The sequence below is a fragment of the Tiliqua scincoides genome, chromosome 3 (assembly GCF_035046505.1).
Source record: "Tiliqua scincoides isolate rTilSci1 chromosome 3, rTilSci1.hap2, whole genome shotgun sequence".
Lineage (NCBI taxonomy): Eukaryota > Metazoa > Chordata > Lepidosauria > Squamata > Scincidae > Tiliqua > Tiliqua scincoides.
The window spans coordinates 175,888,960-175,914,914 of record NC_089823.1 but is presented as its reverse complement, the minus strand read 5'-3'; the positions used below and the strand labels follow the sequence as shown (position 1 = coordinate 175,914,914).

At 43.9% G+C, this 25,955-nt stretch overlaps 1 protein-coding gene and 1 pseudogene across 1 annotated transcript in view; one reads left to right on the top strand and one right to left on the bottom strand.

Annotated features, from left to right (window-relative positions):
• Positions 1 to 6,168: 6,168 nt before the first annotated feature.
• PLPP4 (phospholipid phosphatase 4) overlaps positions 6,169 to 25,955 on the top strand; it is a gene marked incomplete at its 5' end in the record, with an annotated part of 86,573 nt that continues 66,786 nt past the window's right edge. The window contains 4 exons of the mRNA XM_066621450.1: positions 6,169 to 6,297; positions 19,641 to 19,731; positions 22,156 to 22,219; positions 25,164 to 25,288. Of these exons, the coding sequence (XP_066477547.1) occupies positions 6,169 to 6,297; positions 19,641 to 19,731; positions 22,156 to 22,219; positions 25,164 to 25,288 (409 nt within the window). The remainder of the gene's footprint in view (positions 6,298 to 19,640; positions 19,732 to 22,155; positions 22,220 to 25,163; positions 25,289 to 25,955) is intronic.
• On the bottom strand, positions 11,043 to 11,161 carry LOC136646353 (5S ribosomal RNA; annotated as a pseudogene).

The window sequence follows — 25,955 nt, the reverse complement described above, 5'->3', positions numbered from 1 at the left end:
CTGAGCTTATTTATAATACACATGAGAACTATAATACAGGCTTGTAGAACCACCTGAGAACTATGAACTGTTTGCCACACACTTCTAGCACAGTGAAAACATGCAGACCAAGCCAGAAACACACAGACGTAAGTTGTTCAGAGGCAATGTGGGTGTGTGTGTGTGTAAAATAATGCCCAGGGAAAAGCGGAAAACACTTGGAAACTAGAAAAGGCCTTGCTCTAACTTGGCCTGCAGCTCGCTTCTGGCAGTCGTGACCAGTGGTTGTAGGCCAGCGTGGGCTGCAACAGTCTCTGATGGGCCAGAGGCTCATTGGAGAATGGGGGCTCCCTGTGGGCCAGATTGAGGGTCCCGGAGCGCTGCAAATGGCTCCCAGGCCAGGATTTGCCCACCCCTGGTCTTTACCACAATGCAAATTGCATGGATGGTTGTAGCATTGCAAGCTGATAACAATCAAGAGGATACTAAACTGATTTGGGGACCAGCTGGTCTTGTGTACTTGGAAGAAAGTCATTTTGAGATTGATAGGTTTGCTTGACTGTGACCAGACACATTTCAGGCTGCAGATCTCAAATTTGAGTAGATGTGTAGCACAGTCCTCATTCATTGGGATGTGGCTTTTAGCAGCTCTGTGTCTTGGACAGAACAGAGGTACCTATGCTGGGTGTAGTGCCATGGAAACAAAATTGTGATACCTTTTATGAATAGTAATAGGTTGTCTATCAAAACTAAAGAAGTAATATAAACTATGAAGTTGGAAGCAAGCATACATAGAGTCAGTTCTCATTATTGGCTAGGGCTGGGTTCTTAGAAACCCTAGTGGATAGCGTAATTGCAGATAGCAAACCATTGATAACACCTGCTAACTGGGTAAGAGGCACTTTTTTAAGTGGTGATTGGTGCTCTCAGTGCTATTCCAAAACACTTTGAAGAGCACCTGAACAGCCACAGAAATTACCATCAATCAGCTGCAAAAAGCAGCAGTACTGGGAACAGCTTACATTTTGCAACAGTATTTATAGAATAAAAACCAGGCATCCAAGGTTCTTGGGAAGGAATCGATGTCTGGATAAAACAAACCAGTTGATAACACCTACCTGACTGTGCGAAAATCTCATAATAACACAGTTGTGCGCCACTTGATGACAGGGATTGGGACCATGATCCCTGTCATCAAGTGGTGCTTGATGCAGTCGGGTCCCTCTGCAGGGAAGGGGATGCTCTGCTCTCCTCCCCTCTGGAGGTTCATCTGAGCTTCCCAGAGGCAGCTTCCTTGCTCATAGAGGAAACTGGAAATCACATGAGAGTCACGATTGCCCTTAGTCTGAGCCTTGCAGAGGCAGCATGCAGATGTTCACTGCCTCTGGGAAGCTCGGACAACACTCTGGAGGGGAGTGGAGCTTTCAAAGGGTTGGGCAGTGTAAACCGGAATGTCGCAAAGTGGTGCGCACCTATAATAATAATAATAGGTCCTATGGGATTAATGGGGATAGGTACAAGGTGAACCCTGGGGGGAGGAAGTGGTACCTTCCCTGCCATCAGATATATCCAGCAGAGACCCTCAGGAAGCCAGTAGAATGCAGCAGGAAGTGTCAAAATGTCTCTAAATGCTGCAAAGACATTCCAGAGGCTACAGGGACCTTCAGAATGGCTCCCGCAACCAGCTCAGATGCCTTTAGAATGACCGGCATAGGCTTCCACCCACCATTTTAAAGGGGTCCATGCTGGTCACAACTGCCATTCTTGAGGTTCCTGCAGCCTCCAGAAAGTCTCTGCAGGGAAGAGAGAACAGAGACACAGATAAGGAGAGATGGTAGCAATTCTGTCCCTCACAGATAAGCAAATTCGCATATAAAGAGAACTGACTGTATTCATCATGCTTTAAAAACATGCCTGCATGTGTGTAGGGAGTTTGTCAAGTATGAGTGTTGCATATCAGTTAGTTTGCACAGTAGGCAGTAACTGAACAGCTTTCCTATTAAATTAAAGGCTATTTCTTATTTAAAGATTTGTTTTAAAGAAAATGGATATATTTTTTCTCAGGCTGTTATAGCTCTTTGAAACTTCTTGCCCCGTAATGCTTTAAGGCAGTGGTTCTCAAATTTTCTTGACTGGCAGTTTCCTTGACCTACTGGGCCATTGGTTGTGGCTCCTGATTAGAGCTACAATCCTATACATTGTACAAGGCGCTGGGTTTTTCATGAGGGTTCTGTGGCTCTCTAGGCTGGTTTCTGTGGCTCCTTGGAGAGCCACAACTCGCAGCTTGGGAACCATTTCTTTAAGGATATACTGAATACATGAATGAGACAAATGCATTTGAAATACATTTATCATACAGCTGTATTGAGTCAAGGAGCTAGGATTGTCTGCCAATGTACTCATGCAGCACAATCCTATGCTATCTACGCATATGTAACCCCCATTGACCTCAATGAGACTTGCATCCTTGTAAGCTTGCACAGGATTTCATAGCCCAATCCTATGTAATTCCTCATGTGATGATTCAGCTGCACCAACGGGGCACATACTGCATCCCACAGGTGAGGTTTGGGCTGCAAAGGCTTCCTCGAGGTAAAAGAACATTTGCTGCCTTGCCCCAGGGTAAATGCTTGCTGCTCCATTGGGTCTTCTCAGACCTGTACCAGCTATATAGTTGGTAGAAATCCAATTGGACCCAGGTAGGCAGACTGAGGCTCGGAAGGGGGATAGGATATTGGCAGTGCTGCTGCCACTGATATCCCTTCCCTGCCTCGAATCACCATCCTCCCCACCCCGTTCCGTCCACCTCATCTCCCTCCTGTCCCTCACACTGACTTACTGGCAGTGGCACTCCTTCCCTGACCACTGGTATGTGAACTTGACCACTCATTGCTTGCAGCAGTCAACAGCTGAACAGACTTTCCCAGGTTTGGTATAGGACTTTCGACCCAGCTCTTTTTCCCTCTTGATGATGATAAGGAGCAAAGGAAATTATGTAACCAAAGCAAATGGCAAATATTTGATTAGTTTGCATAATATAAACATTTTGCAGTGCTTAGCTTTTTCTTGATTCAGAACTTGTGTTGCTTTGGCACTTGTGTGTCTGTGTGCACTCTCACTCTCTCGGATCAAATGCGGCTGGTTATGAGAGATGAAAATGTTTTAGTCATGTGCACCAGTTGTGCTCATGCTCTGGGACCCCTTGCTTTTGGAATTCTTGGATTAGCCTTCCAAGGTGAACTCCACCTCAGATGAGTCAACAAAATGGTATATCTTAAATTTGACAATGTAGCCTTATTGTGTATGTTTTTGCCACTAAGAAGCACATGCAAATTTGCTTACATCTCTGATCCATTGATCCACAGGTAAGAAGATATAACAGAGTTTTTTTTGCGGCTATGTTTTTGAAAAAGGAAAGAAAAAAGCTACTCTGCTCTCCTTTTTGTTTAGAAAAACTTGGTTTTATTGGCAAGCAGCTGCTCAACGCCCCATCTACAGCCAACTCTTCAGCCAAATTGTATTTTTCTGTTTTGACTCTAATTGACTTTTGTTCATTTCTGTTAGGCTAATTTGCCTTCCTCCTCTCACCCAGTTGAGGCTTAAAGTCATCATTAGCACAATTTTCATAGGTACAAGAGGAAATGCAGAAGTACACAGTGTAACAATAGTAAAATCTAGGAAATCATGTTGCTGTGACAACACTCACTTTTCAATTATACAACTTCTCATCCACCAGACAGCACGTGTTATGGCATGGCAGGTGTCTGACAATCCTCCCTGCTTTTGCAATCCCAGGCAGATAACAAAATTAAGAGGGTTACTGAGTCACAAGTGGGTTGTCATATATAGCAGGTGGCCTGCATTTGTCTGGGTGGATCTCAACTTGCATAGACCTGATCTGGAGGGATCTTTTTTATTACTTTAAATAACATTTTTTTGGTAGTGCTAATCTTGATAGTCCAACAGAAATAATGTTTGAAAGTACCACAAACACATAAATGTTAACACATGCACTATTTCATAGCATTTTTAGTACTGCCCTTCAACAGTGTTTTCACCAGCAATAGACTGCACCTTCCACAGTGTCCTTTTATGTTGACACTTTCAGTTAGGACATGAGTCGTGGACTATAGTCAGCTTCATGTGAATGATGTCTATGATGTCACAGTCTATGATGTGACAATGAAGAATATGATATTCGCAGGACTAGAAGGAAACCACATCAAGAAGTCCAAACGGCTTCTTTCACTTTAACACATTCTGAACATTTTGATCAACATAGGAGGATGTTTCTTTGGCAGACAAGGTTAACCGGAGTGGTCAGCTAGAGAATATGTAGTAGACCATATCAGGATACCATATGGTATGGGTTTAGAGAAGTACAAATCTCAGTATGCAAGGCATCACTTACAGAGCACAACACGCTATCTCTTGTTGTGGTTGGTACACTTTGTTAGTGCCTAAAGATGTTTGTTTTAAATGCGTCTACACCACTGGATTATGGCAGAATCCAGTTAAACCATTTTTGCCCAGCCCACAGATGTACACATTTGGTCCTGTTGCGTATATACAATGTTGGGCTGTTGTTGGCATCCTTCAGTCTTGGAAGACTATGGAGTCACGCTCTGAATGGTGGTTCTGGAACAGAGTGTCCTCTCCAGTGCGCAAAGCCTGGGTAAAGTAGATATGGAGGATAGACTGTTTCCCATGCAGCAAATCCCCCCTCTCCACGTCGCTGAAATGGTCCAATGGAAAGGCAGAGGCCAATACTGTTGATTCCAGCGGCATTGCAGGAGTTGCCAGAACGTGACTGTGTTCAGCCATGAACTGCCTCAGGGACTTCGGCTCCGGATTTTGCCTAGAGGTTGACTCCTGAAGCCTTTTCCACAACTGGATGTAGCCACAAGGCAGTGGAAGTTTGGGATCAGAGTTTTCCTTCTCTCAGATGAGCTGCCTTCCCAGGCTGATGAGTCCCATCTACCCGGTGGCTGTTTAGTCGCCTCTTACGACAAGTACAGCCAAACTGAGGGCCTATTCTTATCCCCCAGCCCTCAGGAGTAGAATGTTGGGCAGAAATGGCTTAATTTGTACTTCAGGCATGCTATTGGTGACAGCTGAGTACTGTGCATCAGAAGCAGGATAGTGCACCATCAGGGTAGAGGTGCTGAGAGGACAATGAATCACTTTAGCCATAACTTCACTTCTCACACAGCTTTGTCCCTTAAATTGGGTTTAATGTTCACTGCATCAGAATCCTGACTTTCAAAAGCAAAGGTTCCAATCCTACGGGGGCCTTGTGCTGTTGGAACTAGTATTCTGGTAATGCAAGGTCCTTTGCGGCAATACGAAAGCCAGGCTGCTGTCATGCACTGCCAGGTTGCTGCAACAAGTGGCTAGAGGTGCACCATGTGCAGCAGTGACTCTGGGAGGTTCTACAGGCACCAGTAAGTTGGTGGTGGCGGGAGGGGTCATGGGCGGGGAGGGGGAGTAACAGGGCATGTTGGGAATGTGACAGGATCCGTAGGGGACGGATCTGGTGACAGTTGCGCACATCAGATATTATATGACATTGTTCTGCTTGCCTTGCCCCTGGCTCTCCTTGGACTTGCACCAAGGTGCAGCTAGTGTAGGTCCAAGAAGACCCATAGATGAGCAGGCAACCTACTGGGGGGGGGGCGATGGTTAAATGAATATTTTTGGTTATCTCCCGCAGGCTGCTTGATTTGCCCCACCCGTAGCATATAGCACATCCTTTGGCATGGCTGCATGCTATAATATGGTGGGCAGTAAGATTGGGCAGTTTGCAGTCAGAGCTCTGGAGTTCAGAGTTTCCAAACCGGAAGTGGGCTCCAACTGCAGATCAGAGTCCACTGCTGCAGAGGGGAGGCTCATGGAGGGGACTGCAAGCCTCCAGGACCCTTCAGGAGGCTGCACAGTTCCTTTAGGTATATTAAAATGCTTCTGGGTGCCTGCGGCACCGTGACTGCTGCAGCATTGTCAGTATAAACCCCCCCACTTCAGTCCCTACCCCCATAAGCACTTACCAGTACTTCTCAGACTCTTGGAGAGTTTGAGAACCACTGCTTTAGGGTGTTCAGACCGTGTCTGGGTGTAATTGTGGCAAGAGGTACACTCCTGTGATATGCTTTTCTCAGATCCCTTGCTTCAGGTACATGGTAAAACAATGTTCTCTTTATTGTTTTGTTTAGTTTTACAGAATTTTTGGACCCATTCCAGAGAGTTATTCAGCCAGAAGAGATCTGGCTCTATAAAAACCCTTTGGTAGAGTCCGACAACATACCTACACGCCTCATGTTTGTAAGTACTAGAGATTTAATGATCATTTGGCTGTGTGGTGAGGCTTGTTTGATGACTGTATACAGTATTAGCTAACATAGAAATGAAATTCAGTGCTTTCTTTTGAGAGAACAGAGTGAACAATAGCTCGCTGCATCCATACCCTGCACTGATGATAAAGGTGATTATTAAATCAAATCTGACTTTGGAAGCCACTGGCTGCTGTTAAACACCAGTTTCTTTTGCACTATCCACTGTATTTCCTCTTCAGCCCAACATTGCTACCATTCCCAAGTGCATGGGGTGAGTGTGTGTCTATGTATGTGCTAGAATTGATAGGAACAGATAAAAGAAGTTTGCAGCATTTTGACCAAGGCTAGAATCAGATGAAATGCTAAACCATGATTAAAGTAAATTGCCCAGTCCGATGCATCTCAAAATCTGTCACTTCTGAGGTGGAGGCATGGTGATGTCATAACACAGGGCCTAGTGGTATCACAAGTTTATCAACCTTTGATGAAAAACGGGGAGACATGTAGATCTGAAGTGGAGCTCTGCGAGGAAGGTTGGAGCTCAGTGATGACTCAAAAATTAAATTAGTCTAATTCAAATCTGATTTGAAATGTTTAGATTAAACTAATTCAAAGTTGATCTAATTTGATTAGTCTAATCAAAATCAGAATAATCCTTGCTGCCAATTTATCTGAGAAAAATGGAGAAAAACCTGGAGAAAACCTGGAGAAACAGGGTCCTTTTGAGCAAACTGATAAACCCCATGATTCAAGTATGGGTTCCCATTACTAGCACAAGCCTGTTGTGTTCCTTCTCCTTCATTCATGAGAATAGAAAATTTGCTTTTTCTTTTCCTGAATTAAAATAATGCAGGATTTTTCACTGCCTATGAACATGACCAATCCTGGTTTATTCTAACCATAGTTCGGGAACAAGCTAGGGTATTGAACCAGGATAAATTCCCAATATGCCACATAAAATATAGCATTGCCAGCAGTACCAGCTGGTAAACATGTACAGTTGTAGTAAGCTCTAATGAGGATAGATTGACTCTTAATTTTGTGCTGAAATGGTATGAAGATGCAGATACACCCCACAAATTAAACTAGAATCTTAAGTATTCATACCGAAGACAAAGAAAGTACTCTGTGTTCTTTAACGTTCCATGAGACACAGCTGCAGCTATGGGCTGCTTCAAAGGAGATATATGCATTCATGTATTTTTGACACTTTCCCTTTAGAGTGCACCGTTGGTTAACCCCATTCTATCAACTTCTATATCTTTAGCTTGAGGTATTAGGCAGGGTTGTCCTTTGTATTCATGTATTTAGAATCTTTATCTGGAACTGTTGCTGGTCAAGATAAGATACAGTGACATCCTTTACAGGAGCCTCCAAACTGTGGGCAGCAGAGCACAAAGAAAGGCTTCTCGGGCATGGTTGGCATCCTTCAGTCTTGGAAGACTATGGTATCATGCTCTGAATGGTGGTTCTGGAACAGAGTGTCCTCTCCAGTGCGCAAAGCCTGGGTAAAGTAGATATAGAGGATAGACTGTTACCCATGCAGCAAATCCCCCCTCTCCATGTTGCTGAAATGGTCCAATGGAAAGGCAGAGGCCAATACAGTTGGTTCCAGCGGCATCACGGGAGTTGCCAGAACTTGACTGTGTTCAGCCATGAACTGCCTCAGGGACTCCAGCTCCGGATTTTGCCTAGAGGTTGACACCTGAAGCCTTTTCCATACCTGGATGTAGCCACAAGGCAGTGGAGGTTTGGGATCAGAGTTTTCCTTCTCTCAGATGAGCTGCCTTCCCAGGCTGATGAGTCCCATCTACCCGGTGGCTGTTTAGTCGCCTCTTACAACACGTACAGCCAAACTGAGGGCCTATTCTTATCCCCCAGCCCACAGGGGTTGGGCGTGGTGCAGCAGTGGCGAAACCATACAGTTCTATTCCGCCTCCCATCTTTGAACGTGATCTGTGCAGGAACTTGTGCTGGGCAGCCACTTCTGTTGCTGATCCCCCCAGAAGACTTTGTGTCCTGATTTCATGGGGGAAGCGACTGCTCAGTGTGAATTTTGGCACAGATTGTGCTTGAAGACAGGAGGCTGTAAGGCTTCACCATTGTGCCGCCCACTTGATGATTTTCTTGGCGCACTGGATTCAGCCCCTGGACCATAGTTTGGAGGCCACTAGACTAATAACACAGGCCAACACACATTTTACCTCCTTAAACGTTACACCAATTCCTGGGTATATTTGGGGTGCCGATTCAAAAAATGGTGTCTGTTTTGCCCGATCACATCTAGTTTTGGAGATATAGTATAGCCTCTTTAGTGAATGGTTCAAGCAGCTTCCACCTCATGAGGAAGCTGCTTGAACCATTCACTAATGAGTCTATTCTATATCTCCAAAACTAAATGTGATAGGGCAAAACGGATGCCATTTTTTGAATCGGCTCCCCAAATTCATATCAAACCACCATAACGTTTGGGAATAAGTTCTCTGACCCTCAATTTTGTAGGCCTATGTAATCGGGAAGGGGTATCTGCTAATGCTGAATGTAATTATCAGCCCAACCCTATCACATACTCTTCCATGCCGATGCAGCTGTATCACTGGAGTGCAGACTGCATTCTATCGGGGCAGGGCAATCCCAGAGGTCTCCTCCGGGTAAGTTAGCATTTCTTCCCTTGCCTGGGAATAAGCCTTCACTGCCTGCAAGGGTCTGTGCAGTCCTGTGCCAGCAATTTATCTGGCACAAATCCAAGGGGATCTGGGAAGGTGGATTGAGGCCAGGAAGGGATATCAGCAGCACTAATGCTGCTATCTCCCCTTTCCCAGCCTCAATCCCTCCTCCTTCTGCTTTGAAGTCCTCCCCCCTCGCCACCCTGTTTCACCCATCCTCTGCCTCCATCCTGCCCCCATGCTGAGTTAGCACTAGCGGACATGGATGGACTGCTGACATGCTGCTGTGGCCACTTGCAGGGGTGGCCCGGCTGCACAAAATGCCATGATGCATTTTGCGACAGCCATAAAGGACAGCATAAGGCCCTCATAAGATTGGGCTGAAAGTCAACAAAGATGTGCATGAGCAATATGTATGTAACTAGTTTTTAATGGAGCAGAAAACATCTCATGTTTCTCAAGTAATTTAAATCAAGGTCCGTTAAATTGAAGTCCACCGTATAGTGCGTTCGTTAAAGGCTTGTAGGACTACATGGATTTAAAAACCTGAGATCTGCAGATGATTTAGCTTTAATAAACTTTGATCTTGAAAATCCCCTTTCTACTTTTCTGAAAATTTTGGAGGAATGGATGAATTGATCATCTTTTCAGATTAATCATCTTAAAACAGTAGTGTCATTTCGTCTTGCCAAGATGCGATGGAGAATATAAAGATTAAAAGTAATCATAAATTCTACTGGGGTGAGCTACCGTGGAATCCTTTTTTCTAATTCAGATTTAGGTCTCTATAAACTTAATTATATGCTACTTTAAAAAAAAAAAAAAGCTATGAACAATGTAGGTAATTGGTCTCACTTTCCTCTCTTTTCCTTTGTTAAAACTGCTGCTATTAAAAATGGTTACATTGTCAAAAATTAACTTTCTTCTTCAAAGTACTCCTGGTGCCATTACTGATTATCAAGTATTTAAATTCCCTATTTAAGGACCCCTTATTATTCCATATGATTATAACAGCCAGGCTTATTTTAACAATAAGATAAGGCTGCTGTCCCCAAACCCAGAGAATAGTGGATGAAACTATGGGATTTGGCCTTACTGTACAAAATAACGTGATATTTAAAAACTAAAAATAACTCAATAGTAAGTAATAAATATCTCCTGGACTGGGATGTTCTCAGGCAATGTTGGGAAGCAACAGTTAATTTTAGGAAACTTTGTTTCTTTATTATAATATTGCCGAAAGAAAAAGTAAAGGTTAATAAAGTAAAGTAAAAGAGAGAGATACATTTTTAGAGCAATTTATATGTTTCCTGTGTCTATTGTCTTTTAGTTTTAATTGTAGATCTTCGTTTTGCGATAGCCAGCTCTCACCATCTTATATATATTTCTTCTATATTTTTTGTTTTCATTTTCACTTATTGGTCAAAATGTCAAGATCTCTGTTGGATGTGGGTTGTACCCTTGGCTAGCCCCATCCATGAAATCAACTGAAGCAGTTGGCTAACCAGGCAGCAGCTCGGCTGGGGGCACCCACCTCCATCCATACACTGCTCTTCCTCCTCTTTCCACTCCTTGAACTGGAGAAAGGAAAGGAGGAACGGAGCCAAAGAGGAATTCTAGAAGAGAGGCTTGTATATAACCAGATAAAGGGGGGGGTTGGGGTTGGAGCATTCTACACTCAGGTATTCTGCATGAATGACAAAACATGTCACATACAGAGGAAGCCAGTAGGAGGGTGAAAATGGAATCAAAAACTTGCATGTTCTTTATATGGTTAAGTTTTTCTTTACTTACAGTGCAGTGTTATCCAGGACTGGGCTGCTGGGCAGAGCAGGTAACAACAGCGGAAGTGACTTCCGCTGTTGTGAAATGGCTGCTGATGGTGCACTCAGCATGCCACTGGAGGCTCTTTTGTGCGTGCTGCCACATGGGGCGGCAATGCTGCAGCTCTGTTATCAGATCCCGCCCTGCCCGTCAGACATTGTAGGTCACAGGTAGAGGCAGGGAGGGGAAGGAAGTGGGCAGGCTGGTTGGTTGGCAACCTTCAGTCTCGAAAGACTATGGTATAAGCCTACAGCACCCAGTATTCCCAGGCGGTCTCCCATCCAAGTACTAACCAGGCCTGACCCTGCTTAGCTTCCAAGATCAGACAAGATCGGGCGTGTGCAGAGTAGTGTAACTTGGGGGGAATAAATGGGGAAACTGGGGGCAGAGAGGAGGCGAGAGGTGGTGGATTCAACAGCACTGTCTCACGTTGGTTCCTATTTCCTGTTTTCCAAAACTCCCTGCCTCTTTCCTATCCTTGGACATACACCACCAGAAGTGGAGTCATATGTCCAAGGAAATGCATAGGTGGCCCCTGGGTATACTGCGAGGTAAGTATACATTTGTCATATGTATTTCCTATTTGCCCTTAGGTCACCTACTGCTAGATGCAACACTCACCTGTTGGGCTCAGCTGCATTGGCGAGGGCAGGGAGAGGATGGGATTGGGCCTTAGCATGGTTTCCTTTCCTTTTTATAACTGTAAGGAAGCCTAGTTGCCTGTTTATTATTTTTGGGATAGTGGATACAGTTCAATAGTGGAAACAAGTTCAAATCCTTAAAAATATTGTCAAGGAATATGTTTTTTAAATATTTTTTTATTTAAAACCTTAGTACCCTGCCTTTCCTATTCCGTCAGGAAAGCTCAAGGATATTTACAGAAGCAGGATTAATAAACGGTAAACAAATCAAATCTAATGCAACAAAATAACGCATGGTTCAGTCAGAACCAAATAAAATAGCAGCCTTACAAAGAAAACTAGAAAGGATACAGGAACTTGTGAATGAAAATCGTATCTTTCTGCATGCACATTAAATCAAATCAGTTAGTGGATTTTCCTAAAAGAATGAGAAAGCAAACATGAAGTGTTTTTCTGGAGAATTTGCACGACTCTGTGTCTTTAGGCTGCCAGGATGGATAATGAATGTGCTTGATAGTCAAGAGGGTCTTGACCATGAAAGCAGCAGCTATCCTGGAAGATGTCACTATAGAGACAAAAAAAATTAGCCAGAATTATATAAAGCAGATCTTGTTTATCTAGGGCTTGCCTTAGGGATGTTGTTCCGGAAGGGAAAAAAGAAGAAAGATCTTTTCAGTGGCTACAAATTGGCTCTGGCTTGGAAAGCACTTGAAATGTGCACAAATATATTTTAGTTTTACAATTTACCACTGTATTTATAATTATACATTGTGTTGTGTACACACGCATGCGTATGCATGTACATGCTCTTACATTTCACTGCTTTCATATGGTAATAATGTCCAGGGCTGACCTTTGTGAAATGTGACATAAGTAACCAACTAGAGCAACACGGTAGAGATGGCACTCTTCCTGTAGCAGCTAATGAGAGGGGCACTTGCCTTTTTGCAGAGCCTCCTTGGTTCATGTACTTATATTGCTAAAAGATGACTGGGATTAGAAGAAGGAAAGACAACATGGTGCTATAAGAAGACTAGGAAGGGATGGGCAAAAAGCACAAGACAAGGTCTGGGCCATGGATCTGTGACTTGCTGCCCGAACTTATGAAGGACTTGGGACCCGATCCTGAACATTGTGCACCAGCTTACCGCCAGCATGCAAGTATGCTGTAAGGCACACCTGCGACATGTTCTGCCCAGCCAATGTGGGTGCTGGCTCAGCATAAACCTGCACTGAGCCAGCGCAGGATGGAGCTTGGGCAACCGTCACCCAGAGCTTTGGGCGAATGCCAGGAGGCGGAGAGGTAAGTAGGGGTGCAGAGGGAGGTGGGAGAAGGTGTTCTGTGGCGAGGGGATGGTGGGGAAAAGACATGGTGGGGGAGAGAGCAGGGCAGGAGGGGGGAAGGACCGGTGGAGCTCAGCTCTACTGGATCTGGAGCTCCGCATGGAGCCTCTTGGCCCGACATGGGGCTCTCTTATTCCACGCTGTCTAAATTGCCGGCCCAGGGTCAAGTAGCCCCATTGTGGGGCATTTTACCTTACATGGGGAAAGGGAATGAATGTCCCTTTTCCCCGAAGGCTGCCAGAGACTGACCAGTGTGCTAAGGATGTTATGGCAGCCATTTTGGTGCCGCGGCAGGCCAGCACGCTAGGCAACTCAAGATTGGGCTGTTACACTGCTGGAACAAGTGTTACTTTATGTCTGTTGTAAAATGCAACACACTGTTTTGTGCAGTTCGGCCACTGCTACAAGTGGTGAATGGCTGCAGTGGCAAGCCAGTAGACTGTCCAAGTCCCCTGGCACCAGTAGGTCCGTGGGGGGGGGGGTCAGGTGGGTGGTGGGTGGAACAGGGCAGGAAGAGGGAGGAACCAGGTGGGGTGGGGAGGAATGCAGATTGAGACCGGGAAGGGGTTGATGTTTGTGGCAGCACTGCCACCATTATCCAATTCCCCATCCTGACCTCAATCCCCCAACCTGGGTCCACCCAGACTTGCACCAGCAATCTAGCTGGTGCAGATCTGAGTAGACCCAGTAGGACTGTGAGGAGTTATCCCAGAGCAAAGGAATAAATTACCTTGCAGAGAACTTCATGCTTCAAAACTGACCTATGACATGCAGCTCGTGTCCCGTTGCCGTGACTGCATTGACACATAGGGGTTAGGTAGGATTGGGCTGCTTGGCTACATTCTAAATCACCTCAAGTAGGCCCAAGGTATTTAAGGACTTGGTCAAGATGGTTCAACGGGGTGAAAAGATGGCTTCCTTTCCCTTGACTTTTCATTGCCAGTGCATTTTCCAGTGATCTAAGCTTTTGTTTGTTACCCAAAATAGTCATCTAAGAGCAATTCAAGCATGTGTGCTCAGAAGTCCCATTGTGATCAGTGTGCCTTACTCCTAGGAAAGTGTTACAATAATTATAATCCTTAACTATTGTAAATACTCTTAAGAATAGTGGGAGAATGTCACCATTGAACTATATACAGGTTACGGTGAAGAATTAAGACATTTTATGGGCAGCAATTTCCTGTTAAGTGAGTTTCGGTAGACCTTATGGTGGAAATTATGCATTACATTGAGCCTGTCATTAGACTGGAGGTGCTTTACCGTTCTGTACTGACTAAGAGGCACTAAGGGCTGATCTAGAATGGAGCTGCATCATGGAGGAAGGTGGTTTTAATCCTTAACCTTTGCTGTGGTCCTGATCCATTGGTGACAATGAGAGAATTCCACAGCCAGCCACAGTGTATAAAGACCAAGGAAGAGGCAAGGGTTAAAGCCCCCCCCCCAGTCCCAATGTGCATTGTCTTATTTCTCTGTGGCTCCTGTATGTAGTACAAGAAAGTTAAGCAGGTCAGTACTGATGATGTACTTAATGTAATGTCTTCTTCAGAACTCAGACGGCTTACCTTCTGAGAACTACAAAGGGATTTAGGGCCTGATCCTGAACAGTGTGCGCCAGCTCACTGCCAGCACGTCAGGCACGTTTTTGAGCCCTTACTGCAGGTCCGGTGCTGGAAACGGCTCCAGCACTGGGCCTGTGTCCTGCCGCCTGGTGGTCGCCTGGACCGTCTGGCAGTGGAGAGGTGAGTGGGGGTGTGGGGGAAGGTGGGGAGGAAGGATTCCGGGGTGGGCGGGGAGGTGGACAGAGTGTGGGGAGGAGGCGTGGTGGGGGAGGGAGCTGGGCGGAAGGAGTGCAGAACTGGTTGAGCTCTGCGCCACCGAATCCTGAGCTGCATGTGGGACTATGTGGTCTGACATGGAACTCTCCGATTCTGCGGCAGCTCCAGAGCTGCTGTAGAATCAAGTAACCCCATTGCAGGGTTGCTGGCAGCTGCCTGGTTGCATGCTGGCAGTGATTTTGGCACTATTTTAGTCCCACATGCCAGGCAGCTCAGGATTGGGCTGCCCAACAGCCTCACTTCTTGGCTTTCTCAGGGCCCACATTTAAACAGTGTGGGAGATCTGCAGTTGGATGCAGCCATAAGCCATAATAATCTGCCCATTTGTCTGAAGCAGTGGCTGGTGGAGTGGAAGCTTGGGTGCAGTGGTACATTCCACCTGGGCCATTTTCCTGATCAGAACCCTGCATTTTTTTTTTTCTTTGTCAAGGGAAACAACAGCTTTGAGGAGGTCTATATTGGGGAAAATGAAGTGGGAGGAAAGGTTAAAACTTCCTTTCCTGCCGTGACCTGGAATAAATTGGCTACCCCTGAATCAAAATATAGTTTTAAAAAAAATGGGGAGAGCCAGTTGTTGATCTACATTATTTGTTGGACATCCAGTTGCAGATTGAGGAAAAAAAACATTAGGAGAAGTTCTGTGGTTTCCCAAATATGTTGGTAGAAATTTTTTGACCAACAGGCATTTAACAGTTCATGTAGGCATGTGCATGACGGCCTCAGGTTTCATGTTTTCCACAGGGAGATCCATGCATTGCTCATGTTTTGTTCAGTAGTTGTAACCTTGATGATGAAGTAGCCTCCCCAAAATTGTAGCAAACGAGAAAGTTTCCAGGGCAGCGTTGAGCCGCCTCACCTCTTTTCTTTTGTTTTTTCCCTCCTGAATTGTGTTTTGTTCAGCCCAAGTAAAGCGAATTTGGCCTTCTGAATTTGACTTTACATTTTTTATCTTAATGCTTTCTCAAGTCTGTAATAAGCCTTCTTTTGTGAAAGCAGAATGAACAAGTGATGAATGGCAGTTGGATCCCAGGGCTAATGATGCTTATGAGGCTGGTGATGAGTGATGGAATCTGTGGGCAGTGGCATATTTCACAGCAGACAAAGCCCCGTGTATTTCCATTTACCTGACCTCTGGATTGTAAATCAACCTGTGGCCTTGGTAGCAATGGTGGAAGCTGGATTAAGAACACTGTAGATTCTGGCAAAGGAAGTCCAGTTACAAACATTTTTTTTCCATTCCTCTGCAGCACAAAACAAAATTTAATTGAACAGCAAAAACTTGTTCCCTTTGTTATGGGGAACAAAAGACCAAGATTGCTTTTTTAATGTTTTGCATTTAGGTTTGCTGTTAGTGTATCACTAACATAGTATGCAGTATATCACTGAATTCAGTATTTTACTGAATGAAAACTATCCAAAGCAAATGAATAACAGCGCCTGTTCTGACATCCTTGAGCCAAACCCTGTTTTGTTTACGGCACAATGATATTCCTCACTTTCTAGGACTACTGTGATTTAACTGCCTACCTAGAGTTACTTGTTCTGGTTACGTTCCACTATGTAATGTGAAAATTAACGTTTTTAATTCCTTATTTGATATTTTTACGAGTACTTGTTGCTATACTTTATACTTGATTATAAAGCTTTGTTAGCCTTCTTGGGCATTTACTTTGGCATGGGAAAGGCGGGATCTAAATAAATAAATAAGATTCATTCTATCTGACACACATTCCAGCATTATTTTCCATAATACAGAAACTTTCACAGTGAATTCTGATGATGCAAATGTTTTGGCGCGTGTCATAGCAGGCAATGAATCTTTGTGCCAGGGATCCAAGAAATTCATAGGATCATGGCTTCTGATCCCTTCACCATATAGATGCTATCCAGGAGAGTCATCTTACCAAGTGTTTGGATGTGGATGTTGCAGTAGGAATAGGGATCCCCTGCTAATAGGATAAAATCCCCTGCTAATTGGGTAAGAGACACCTTTTCAAGTGGGTGCTCCTTTTTTTTAGCAGGGGGAGAGTAACTGGCCCACCTCACCCCAGCAGTGTCTGTTCTAGTGGCTGTCTGCTGGTATTCATTTGCATCTTTTTAGATTGTGAGCCCTTTTGGGACAGGGAGCCATTTAGTTATTTGATTTTTCTCTGTAAACCGCTTTGTGAACTTTTAGTTGAAAAGCGGTATATAACTACTGATAATAATAATAATCTGAAAAGCCTTGATGTGCATACAGAATGCAGAGTGAGGCCATTTGGCACTGGACCTACATGCATAACTTTGCAGGTTCAAGACCTTTTGTCTTAAGATGTGCAATCTAGTCCAGTGAAGGACAACTTTGCCTAGTCCATTCATGGCCATGAGATAAACTTGCCTTTATATTTGTCGGCCTCCGTTTTTACAATCAGGCATATACACTAACCATGAACCCATTAGTACTGTGAGCAATTCGACAATGCTATATATGGACAACAATAAACAAAATGTATTGTGGGCCACACATAGAATCCTAATGGGCTGCATGCAGCTTTCTCATCATTGGTCTAATACCATTTATTGGTCTAATACCATTTATCAAAATGGTTTGAAAAATGCCAAAAACTTATGGTGAATGACATGCTAAGTGCTGGAGCACATGTGACAGGTGTGACACAGAGGCCGGTAGAAGTGGCCTCCATGTGATGACTAATGGCCCAGTCCTGTCCCCCGGTTATGCTGCTGGAATGCACTTTCTGGCTGTTGCAAACGCGACATGCTGGAGAGCATAGCCTGACCACTGCCAGAAGCAGCAAGTGGCCCAGTCTATGCTGCAACAGACTAGAGATGGTGCCTGCTAAATCCTAATGCTCCTTTCCCCCAAGAAGTTCTCCAGAGGCCAAAACTCCCTTGCAGATGCCATGTCAGTGGACCTCATGTTGGGGCTGCTACACGACCATGTGGGGAATTAGGTAGGATTGGGCTGTTATTCTGTTGCAACCATTACTTGTAACACATGGTTTGGGATGCCATACTCACGCAGGCATGACCACCTCTGAGAGCACAGAGGATCTCTGTGACATCAGCTAGAATGATGATATGACTGGCAATGCATGTTACTTCTGCAGTGGAAATGAGTTATGCCCATAGAGTGTTTCTAGTGATTGCTTTATGATGTTGGTAATGTGTAGAATTGGATGAAAGGACACATTGTAGGTGGAAGGTGTAGAACTCTTCAGAAAATCACCCCAAGATTCTTTGACCAGAAACATGTGTACATAAAGTGAAATTGTTTGACTAAGATAAAGGCCTGGAAAAATCCTAGGTTTTTACAGAATTTGGGAGAAATGTGTTGCTTTTCAAATATTATCACAACTGGGGGGGGGGGAGTGACCTTAAAGGGTCTTTCATGTTCTGTGTCAATTGAAATCAACACATAAATCTTTTCTGATTTCTGAACATTCACCAAATGATGCTCACGCTTATATGTTTAGGCTTTTCAGTATATTAGTATTGGAAAGCTATTTCTTCAATAAGTGACAAATAAGTTTATTGGGATTCTGACCTCAATGCTTCATGCCCAGTCACAGTTACAAACACTTAAAATCTATGGAATTGGAATTTGAAAGTCCAGCATTTGACTGTAGAGCAGTGGTTCTCAAACACTCTGAGTTTGAGAACTGCAGTAAGTCTTTGCAGGGGTGGGGGGATGATGGTGACATATCGCCAGGGTTGTGCTGCTGACACAGGGGTTTTCATTGTGCTTACCTGTGTCTGCGCCAGCCTCTAGAGCAACCATTTTCAACCACTGTGCCGTGGCACACTGGTGTGCCGCAGGTGTACTGTGGGAGTTTGGGGAGGATCATTTGTTAATAGGGCCAATGGGGGATGTGAGCCCCTGCTGTCAGTGCAGTGTGCCTTGTCAGTTGTCAAAAAGCTGATGACGTGCCTTGACAATTTTAGTGCCTTGTCAGTGTGCCATGAGATGAGAAAGGTTGAAAATAACTGCTCTAGAGGGTGCATGGAGCCCTGCAGATCATCCCATGCCTTAGAACACCCCATGTCTGAAAAAAATGTGTTTGCAACCCACTTCTGGTGTCTCGATCACAACCCAGAAATGGGTTGCAGTCATATTTTTTCAGTGTTCCAAGGCATGGGGAGCCCTGCGTCTCCTGGAGGTTGTCGCTGACAGAGGTAAATAGCTCACTTGTCCTTATCTGCTGCATGATCCTGGTGATCGCCGGACATTCCCTGTCCAAACCCCTTAAGGGCACAGAGACAAGGCTTCTCCAGCTGGTGGGTTGCGACCCACTAGTTTGAGAACCACTGCTACAGAGGTTCTCAAATCTGATGTACTCCCAGAACACTCAAATTGCTATTTAAATTATTAGGGATGGAAAGGCAGTTCATTTCATGAAAGCAATTTATAGAGTATTTTGGAGGCAGGGAGGAATATTACTTGCATGCCCGCTGCAGTTTCATATGAAACTCTGTTCACACCTAGTCTTTAGGTTGATTTTTGAACTGGAGGTAGTCTAAATAGCACTGGTGGGAGGAACCTTCTAAAAGAGAAGCTATTAAGAAAAAAACAATTTATGAAACAGGAATATTGTATTTCAAAAGGCTGTGTGGATGCACCTGCCTGTGTGGTCACACAGCAGGAAGTATTCCACACTTACCCAGAAAGTGTGAGCTCATTAGATAGTTCTGGGAAATACTGTAACAGTAATTACAGTGTATCTTTGTAATGAGTCATCTTTGAGATCTGAGTTTTCATTTAAAAGCTGACGAATTTTAAATATAGTTCCAAGTGATTATAGATCAGTTAAGATTCAGAATTTAACTTATTATTCTTTTTCTTTAAAAAAAGTATTTTTGCTCTTTAGTTACAGGTACTGATCACGCAACTTTGCTTAGAGTCAGGAGGCTTGCTAAAGATAATTTAGCCAGCCCATCAAAATGACACTAGCTGGAAATTATCACTTCTGTAAGACTGATGGAGTGAAGATGTGGTAACATGCAGGGCTTTGTTATTTCTCATAGGCAATTTCATTTTTGACACCACTGGCCGTCATTTTTGTGGTGAAAATCATCCGTCGGACGGACAAGACTGAAATTAAAGAAGCTTTTTTAGGTAAGCTGTGAATCATATTAATTTTTTTTTAACTGGAAAAGTTATTGCTCTGTGAAATGTAGGAAGCATTTTTTGTTCTGGAAACATAAGTGATTCTCTGACCTTAAACGAGGGAAAAAATTGATTTTTGGGCAAAGCTTTTATCCTTCCTGAAAACCTGTGTTCTGTGTGGTTTCTTAAGTCAGCAGAAAGTACTGAGAGAGCAGGAAAAGCATGCAAAGGTGAGAAGAGTGGGTGAAAGGTATATGCCAGTCAAAGATTGTATTAAATGTATTTTTTTCTGTCCTTGGAGAGATGAGCAGTAGTGTAGGTCTTTCTGCTGAAGCTATTTTGAGAAAAACCTGTCTCTTACAGTAATTGATCTTTTCGAAAGACTGCCAAACTGTTTAACTTAGAGAGATGCCTACCAAAATCAGCTGGTTGAGTGCCATAGATAGAAAGATAAATAAATGACTTTTCCCAGTTTTATCTATCTCTAACAGACAGTCGATGATGATTTACTTGAATCTTATCAATGATCTAGCACATGTCAAGTGTTCAAAGCACTTCATGTATTTTATCTCCGTCATTCTTAACAGCAGCTGTGTAAGGTAGAAAAGTGCTGCTATTCCCATATTACAGATTGAGAGTGAGAGGGGCTGAGAGAATAGTTGGTTGCTAAGTGTGTTTCCAACAGACATGAGACTTGAAATTCCTGGAACTCTCTGGGATCCTACTCTGACCTGCTACTCTACCCTAACTCTGCCACTCCCTTTCATCAGAGCCTCCACATTTTCACCTCCCTCCTTATCAGAATAGCCTTCTCCCTAGATGTATTCCTTAACAAATCTTCATGGCTTTCCAACTGCTAGAAAGAAGAGAAAAGGATCATGTTCCAGTATTTTTTTTTCTTTTTCTAATCTGAGTACCCCACTTAAGAATTATTTGTATCTATAGTCTGAAGTTGATCCAAACTCTGGCCTTTGAAACATGAGCACTGTCTATGACTCTGTTTCCACTATAGAACTGTTGGCCATTCACAGTTCATTTATTACTAGGTTCGGTTTGTGGGTATTTTCTTCATACAGCTTATCCGTGAAAATCTCCATGGGACTAATTGTTCTTTAGATTGGAACATATTTATATTTAGTGTGGCCTTTGATCTTCTCAGTCATTTAGAATCTCCTATATGATATTTCTTCCTCTACTGCAAAAATGAAAGCTTCAAGCTCAAACGTTTGATCATAGGTCAGTGGCAAAGCACGTGCTTTCCATGCGAAAGGATCTGGGTTCCATTTCCAATAGCAGGACATCTGCCCAAGGTGCCGGATAGCCACTACCAGAGAGAGTAAACAATACTGAACTAGATGGAACAGTAGTCTCTAAGGTAGCTTCATATGTGTGAGGCATCTGCTATCATGTGAGAAAGCAGTTTTGCACTGGAGCTGTCCAGCACTTCCTGCTGAAGTTTGAAGAAGCAAGTGAGAGTGCTCCATGAACTCCTATATGCATTCTGGATCCTGGGGCTAGAACAAATTCAGCGTGAGACTCTTGACATGACATGGACTTCCAGCAACACTTCTGAGAGACAGGTTGCCCCTCAGAAACAATTGTTAGAAGATGCGTAGCACTTTCAGTTCACAAGAAAGATCTGAAGTAATTGCTGGATGACCAAGTGCTTCCTTGGAACTCAACAGCATGATAGTTTCAATTGTTCTGTAAAAAGGCATGCTTATGGCCCAATTCTGTTTGGACACTACACTGATGGTGTGTGGGCACTGGCACATTGTCTGTCATATCCTAAGTCTTATCCTAACTCTGTCATATCCTAAGTCAACCAATGCCTTGCCTGCTGGCACAGCCCTTCCCAGCAATATTGACAGTATCCATAGAAACCCCAACTCAACCTGACACCAATGGAGCAGTGTCCCGACATTGGCATGTCATTGGCGCTACATTGGTGTGACGCCTACTTCTCATTGGTGTTACATCCGAGTGTCATTGGTATAGTCTGGGTAGCCAATGATCACATGCACCCAGCCCCATTGCTGGTGGCCAGAAAATCGTCACCAGGGTGAACAGAGCAGGGGATGGGGGAGGTACAGAGCAAAGAAGGAACACAAGCAAAGACCTGTTAGGAAGTTCTACTTGTGGAACTACTCCACGAAGCTACTGTCTAACCATCCAGCTGCAGAAGAAGGCAGGCCTCCTCATCTAGCATTTAACACCTTGCATCACTGCAAATAGGCACACTTGCCTGGGATGCTGTAGTACATTAAACTATAAGAGGGACAGCTGCATGTGCCAGTCATTGGACTATCATGTGACACAGGCCTCTATTGGTGGTTGTATTAAAGAATCTAATTTCAACCTTTGTATGATGCTTTACAAATGTAAAATATGCCTGTTGTAGAACTACATGGTTCAATTCTTATTTTTTTTTAGCTGTGTCCTTGGCTCTTGCTTTGAATGGAGTCTGCACAAACACAATTAAATTAATAGTGGGAAGGTAAGACCTTCAATATTGTAACTTGCTTTGAACTTAATTAACTGTTGAATAGAAATTAAATATGTTCTAGTGCAACTGGATGAAACAGGAATTTATGTTAAAAAGAGTGTAATAAGAATTCCTAACTATTTCAGCAGCTGCTCCTGTAAAATAAGAAAGTGCTTTTTAAAGGATAGAGGCTACAGTCCTATCCACACTTCCCTGGGAGTAAACCCCATTGACTATAATGGGTCTTAGACATGCATAGGATTGGGCTCAGAGAAACGCTTGTTCTGTTATTATTTAGAAATAACTAGCTGTGTGGGCTCAAAAATCCATCTTAAAGTATAGATTTTCAGTGGAAATTTCCATTAAATGACATTACAATATTTACAGTGATTTATTGTGCATAAAACACTAATTGTACAGTACTGCTATAAAATAGAATTCATAACAAAAATTTCGATTTTCCAAGCATTGCAGCTCATGAAGCTCTCCTTTTATCTTACATATTAAGAAGTGCATTGTAGAATCATGGGATTTTCTCTCTGTGACTGATCAATATTAATAATATAAATGGAGAAGAAGCCCATGCCGGTAGATGCAAATAAGCCACAAAACCAAAACTGCAACAATGGACCATTTCCTGTAGCCTTACAGTTTATGATACCTTTGAGAATAAGCATGGAATAGAAGTCCTTGTCAGTACTCACTGTGGAAGAGACAGGAGTGTTCCTTCTATGAAGGCGCTGGATGATGTATCCTTTCAACAGAACAGCTGATCAAAAGAACCGGGCATGACTAGTAAGAGGTTAAACAGAAGGAACAATTTGAAATCTCAGATTAAAAAGCAAGGAAAAAATTATGGAGAGGGCATAATACAGATTGAGCCTCATTATTTGCGTGGGTTCCGTTCCAAGCACTCACGTGAATGGCAAAAAACGCACTATAGTAAATCAATTTAAAAAACAAAGTTTCTTTGCTCTGGTGATTTAAAAACAGACTTGCTGACCTTTTGACTCTAATATAAGAGTCATTAAGGGCGCAATCCAAGCTTTTCCCCTTACCCGTGAGTAAGGGCTGCATGCTCTTATGGGTCTCCTCGGACCTGCGCCACCTCCGGAGGTGGCACAAGTCAGAGGAGAGTGGAGTGGCTTGAAGCCACTCCACTTGCCCCGGGGACGGGGATTGGGATCCGGCATAACCGCCGGGTCACAGCCCCACCCCCAGCTCCCCGCATGCCCGGCCCTGGGCCCGCCCTCCTCCTGCCCAGTAACGCCCCCTCCCCATGCCCCCCCATGACTACCTTTGCCGCTTGTGTCGGCATGCTCACGCTGACACAAGCAGCGGCACGGGAGCCGTGGCGGGGGCTTCTGCCTCTGCCTGCGCATCAGCGCATCTGAATGCACCGATGCAGTTCCCACTCATGAAGGCGCAAACTTTACGGCATGTTTGCAACCCTCCAAGGCCACCTATGCTGGCATAACTGCCGGTTTGGATTGCACCCTATATAGATAATTCATCAATCAGTCGTCCTCCAAGTGCTTCACTCAGCCCCTCCCTTCACCAATGCAACGCTATCACCTTTGTTTCACATGCAGGGGGAAGGGAGGGGTCCACTGGAGAGAGAAAGATTGATGGATTATCAGCCAGCTGCCCCCCCTCTCATTAAGGAGGCTATTGTTAAAGGACTGTTCAGTTTTTTAAACTGATTTTAAAGGGGTGCATTTTTCCCGTTCTCCAGGGATCAGCACATTCCTTCTCATTTGCACGGGTCATTCGTGTTGAGTCAAATCCATGTATAAAAAATCCATGTATAAATAGGCTGGACCTGCACGTTAAAGCACTTTTTTCTTTAATTTTTAGATACAGTAAATATATAATTCCATTAATTCCGTTGTGCGTGTCTTTAAAAACATTCTAACAGCACAATCTTTTGCATGTCTACTCAGAAGTAAACTTCACTGAGTCTAATGGAACACTTCTAGATAAGTGTATATAGCAGTGGTTTGCAAACTTTTAGCATTGGGACCCCCATTGAAAAAGTTTCAACCAGCTGCTCAAGCTTCTGTGGCTATAATGGTGATTGGGCAGTAGTGCTCCCCCGCCCCAAAGTGTTTAAACCTTGATGAACTTAGCTAATCTGCCTTGCCAGTTTTGCGATCCACCAAAAATTGAGTTGTGGCCAACTGGTAGGCCAGGGACCCACAGTTTGGGAACTGCTGATATATAGGATTGTAGCCCAAAGCTGCACAGAAGTATGTCCCATTGAAGTGAATAGGACTTACTTTCACATAGACATGCATAGGATTAGTATCTAGTGTATTTTTTTTTTAGTGGACAGATGTATCCTGTGCATGCCTTGGTAGAATGGAACACTCACTGTTACTACAAGTTTTTTATTTTAATTTTTGTTGTGTGTGAACCTTGTTTTGAGGCCATAATAGGTTTTTGGTTCACAATATCCTCCTTTTTGTCTATGTTAATATATTGAAATCTTTTAATTTCCTTATCAGCAGTGAAGGGAAAGAGTTACAGTGTGCCATCTTCTTCCACAAGTCCAAATGAACTGAAATCAATTAATTGCATGAGTCTGTTTTCTTAATTTATATTCCTGCATATGACCTTATCTGGGATATATAAGTGATGACCCTATTTTAAGATTGAATTAACCCATTGATTTCTGACAAAGTGGCTCTACATTTGCCACAGAAGAAGTCTTCTGTATTCCAATGCTGCCCCTGTCTTTCCGCTGCACTGTAGGCTGTCAGAATCTTAACTACTTTCATGGCCAGAGCACTCCAAAAGAAAATAACTAATTGATTTTCTTCAGCACCTTTGCCCAATATAAAGCAGGAGGAAATGAACTCCCTGAGCATAACTAGTCAGTTTAATGTAATGATCACTTTGAAGTTTTTACTAACGGCTGCTCTTCTGTTTCAAATGTCCGTGGTGTTTCTTGTAGACCTCGTCCCGATTTCTTTTACCGCTGCTTTCCAGATGGAGTAATGAACTCTGAAATGCACTGCACAGGTGATCCAGTTGTAGTGTCAGAAGGCAGGAAAAGCTTTCCCAGCATTCATTCTTCCTGTAAGTTCAGTCAAAAGTAATTCAATTCTTTTTTGCCTGTATTGCACCATTATACCTCCTGATTGTTCAAAGGTGATTCAAGATGGAAAGAGCATGTTTATTCCCATTTGGCAGTGAAGAACTAACTGGACTATGGTTAACAAGGTTGAAAGTGGGATGTGGGGACTCTTGGTCCACTGGAAAAGAACAATGGTTCCCAAACTGGTGGGTAGCAACCCACCAGCTAGGGAAGCACCTGTTTCGTCTCCTTTATGGGCAGGGAGGGGAGGGAATGCAGCAATGTGATCCCCAGGATTGTGCTGCTGCTGGGGGGAGGGGTGTTTTTACTTGGTGGAGTGCCGGCCTCCAGGGGATGTGGGGAGCACTGCAGATGTCTCTTCAGGGCTTCCCAAGTCTCTGTTAACAGTAAAAAAAATAAAATCGAAACCACTTCTGTTTTTTGATCAAAAACAGGAAGTGATTTTCAATCTTTTTTTACTATAACAGTGGCATGGAGAGTTCTGCAGAGCATCTGCAGGGCTTCCCACTTGCCCTAGAGGCCGGCATTCTCCCAGGTAAGTATATAAAAAAAGCCATCCCCCCTTGCAGAAGCGCAATCCTGGGGATCATGTTGCTGCCATAGACCCTCCCCTGAAGACCCTTAGAGTGCTCCCAACTCCCTTGTAGG